Source organism: Opisthorchis viverrini (genome assembly GCF_000715545.1).
Source record: "Opisthorchis viverrini unplaced genomic scaffold opera_v5_165, whole genome shotgun sequence".
Classification (NCBI taxonomy): Eukaryota; Metazoa; Platyhelminthes; class Trematoda; order Opisthorchiida; family Opisthorchiidae; genus Opisthorchis; species Opisthorchis viverrini.
In genome coordinates, this window is record NW_008751822.1 from 183959 (window position 1) to 186694 (window position 2736).

Consider the following 2736-nt stretch of genomic DNA (forward strand, 5'->3'; position numbering starts at 1 on the left):
GTTGCGAGATTGAAGTTCGAATACCTCACCGTAAATGTCCAAGTAGGAGGATATAATGTATGCATACGGTATTACTGGTATTTTAAAGGGTTATCCGACGCTATATTCTGGTTGTACAGCAGCAAAGCAGGAGTGTTTTCATCTGATGTTACAATCATTGGTGATGCTGATCGAAAGCCAAGCTCCATATTAATCCGATTAAGTTAAAAAGGCAAGTATCCGCTGATACCACACTTTTAACGGCTTATGTAGCTCATCGACTTTCGTGGCAGAGTTAGGTGGATTAACCAATTCAGTTCAGGTCACTTAAACAGCTATAAACAATGTACGTAGTATGTAAGCCGCAATAGCTGCTGTTTTCGTCACCAGAAAAGGGGAAATCTGGGGAACCACGGCCAAGCACTGAAGGCGATGACATAAAGAGTTCGTTCGTACTGACCATCAAGAATCAGTGACGTCCAGAATGTTGGATATGCCTCTAGAAATGCACTGGAATATTGGCAGTTTGAGTGCGCTCACTAGCAGTTTATCAGATAGCTGTTGATTTGCCTGCAGAGCATGACACTTAGCTTGCGTGCATCCACACATCAATCCAGGGGGCATCATCAGTGCGCGCTCCCCTCTGATGGTAACGAGCCGTTTGCAACCTTGGCGAACGGATCAGCAGTCACAGTTCATTTTCCTCTATTTGTCTTCAGTCGACCCTAAAATCCCAGTTCAGCTAGTCAGATATTTCAGACACTGGGTTGCTAGACTGTCAAAAGTGGGCTTAAATTTGACAATCGTAGTCATTCTGTACCCTCCTTAGGTGCTTATACTGGGAAGTTTACTCAAATGACGCCCAAGTTGAAATGAGGCTCGAATAGGTCTCACAAAATATTGGATTCTGAGACAGTCCTTGAACCACCCATTCGGTTGAACAGTATAAAAACTAATGTCAGGAAAAGTTTACTGTGACGCATCACGTACAATTCGACAAACTCTGACCATGTCAGCATTCAGCAACACCGACTACTTTCAGTAGCTTTGGTGCATGAGTGTGTGTGTGTGTGTATATGTGTGCGTTCCAGTTGACTGGGTCAATTTAAATCGATTCACACTGCCATCCGAGCGTATGCGATTGAGTGTCTTGTTTTCACCTCATCTGACCATCGTCTATAGAAGACTACCTACTTAATGACAGGCACGCGTCTAACAGCAACCTCTTTCTCGAAACCGCAGTTGCTGTTACAGAGAGCAACAGAGACTGATGGATAAGCAGAGCAAAGCAACGACTGTACGAGAGGTGAAAGGTTGGCTACACAAAGTCTGCATAATTCCTGGAAGATTGGATGGTAAATTGGTGATAATAACTGGGGCTAATACGGGTATTGGAGAAACAACCACCGGGGAGATTGCACGACGAGGTGCCACAGTAATCATGGCCTGTCGAGACTTTAAGAGAGCACAGGGAGCTAGAGAACGGCTGCTTAATCAGTATGGTGTAAACAACCCAGACAGTCTGAAGAAAAATGTTGCTGATCCACGTGTTGCAACGTCAGTGAGTTGTATATCTGAGGACCAAGTAAGTATGATCGTAGGCATTAAACTAAGATACTCTTTACAATATAACCATCTATCATACATTTTGTCACACTCCATCGCTTTATTCCATCATTGCTGATCCTTGCAACGTCAGTGAGTTGTATATCTGAGGACCAAGTAAGTATGATCGTAGGCATTAAACTAAGATACTCTTTACAATATAATATAATATCATACATTTTGTCACACTCCATCGCTTTATTCCATCATGTCAATCATCTCTTCTGTGTTATATATATATATATATATATATATAACACAGAAGAGATGATTGACATGATGGAATAAAGCGATGGAGTGTGACAAAATGTATGATAGATGGTTATATTGTAAAGAGTATCTTAGTTTAATGCCTACGATCATACTTACTTGGTCCTCAGATATACAACTCACTGACGTTGCAACACGTGGATCAGCAACATTTTTCTTCAGACTGTCTGGGTTGTTTACACCATACTGATTAAGCAGCCGTTCTCTAGCTCCCTGTGCTCTCTTAAAGTCTCGACAGGCCATGATTACTGTGGCACCTCGTCGTGCAATCTCCCCGGTGGTTGTTTCTCCAATACCCGTATTAGCCCCAGTTATTATCACCAATTTACCATCCAATCTTCCAGGAATTATGCAGACTTTGTGTAGCCAACCTTTCACCTCTCGTACAGTCGTTGCTTTGCTCTGCTTATCCATCAGTCTCTGTTGCTCTCTGTAACAGCAACTGCGGTTTCGAGAAAGAGGTTGCTGTTAGACGCGTGCCTGTCATTAAGTAGGTAGTCTTCTATAGACGATGGTCAGATGAGGTGAAAACAAGACACTCAATCGCATACGCTCGGATGGCAGTGTGAATCGATTTAAATTGACCCAGTCAACTGGAACGCACACATATACACACACACACACACTCATGCACCAAAGCTACTGAAAGTAGTCGGTGTTGCTGAATGCTGACATGGTCAGAGTTTGTCGAATTGTACGTGATGCGTCACAGTAAACTTTTCCTGACATTAGTTTTTATACTGTTCAACCGAATGGGTGGTTCAAGGACTGTCTCAGAATCCAATATTTTGTGAGACCTATTCGAGCCTCATTTCAACTTGGGCGTCATTTGAGTAAACTTCCCAGTATAAGCACCTAAGGAGGGTACAGAATGACTACGAT

General features: G+C 42.8%; 2 protein-coding genes across 2 annotated transcripts in view; one reads left to right on the plus strand and one right to left on the minus strand.

The window, feature by feature from the left end:
* The window catches only part of T265_07290 (hypothetical protein), a gene marked incomplete at both ends in the record, with an annotated part of 15710 nt that overhangs the window by 8491 nt on the left and 4483 nt on the right, over nucleotides 1-2736 (minus strand). The gene's annotated exons all lie outside the window — the stretch shown is intronic.
* T265_07291 (hypothetical protein) overlaps nucleotides 1250-2736 on the plus strand; it is a gene marked incomplete at both ends in the record, with an annotated part of 5890 nt that continues 4403 nt past the window's right edge. The window contains one exon of the mRNA XM_009172778.1: nucleotides 1250-1564. Coding sequence (XP_009171042.1) covers nucleotides 1250-1564 — 315 coding nt within the window. The remainder of the gene's footprint in view (nucleotides 1565-2736) is intronic.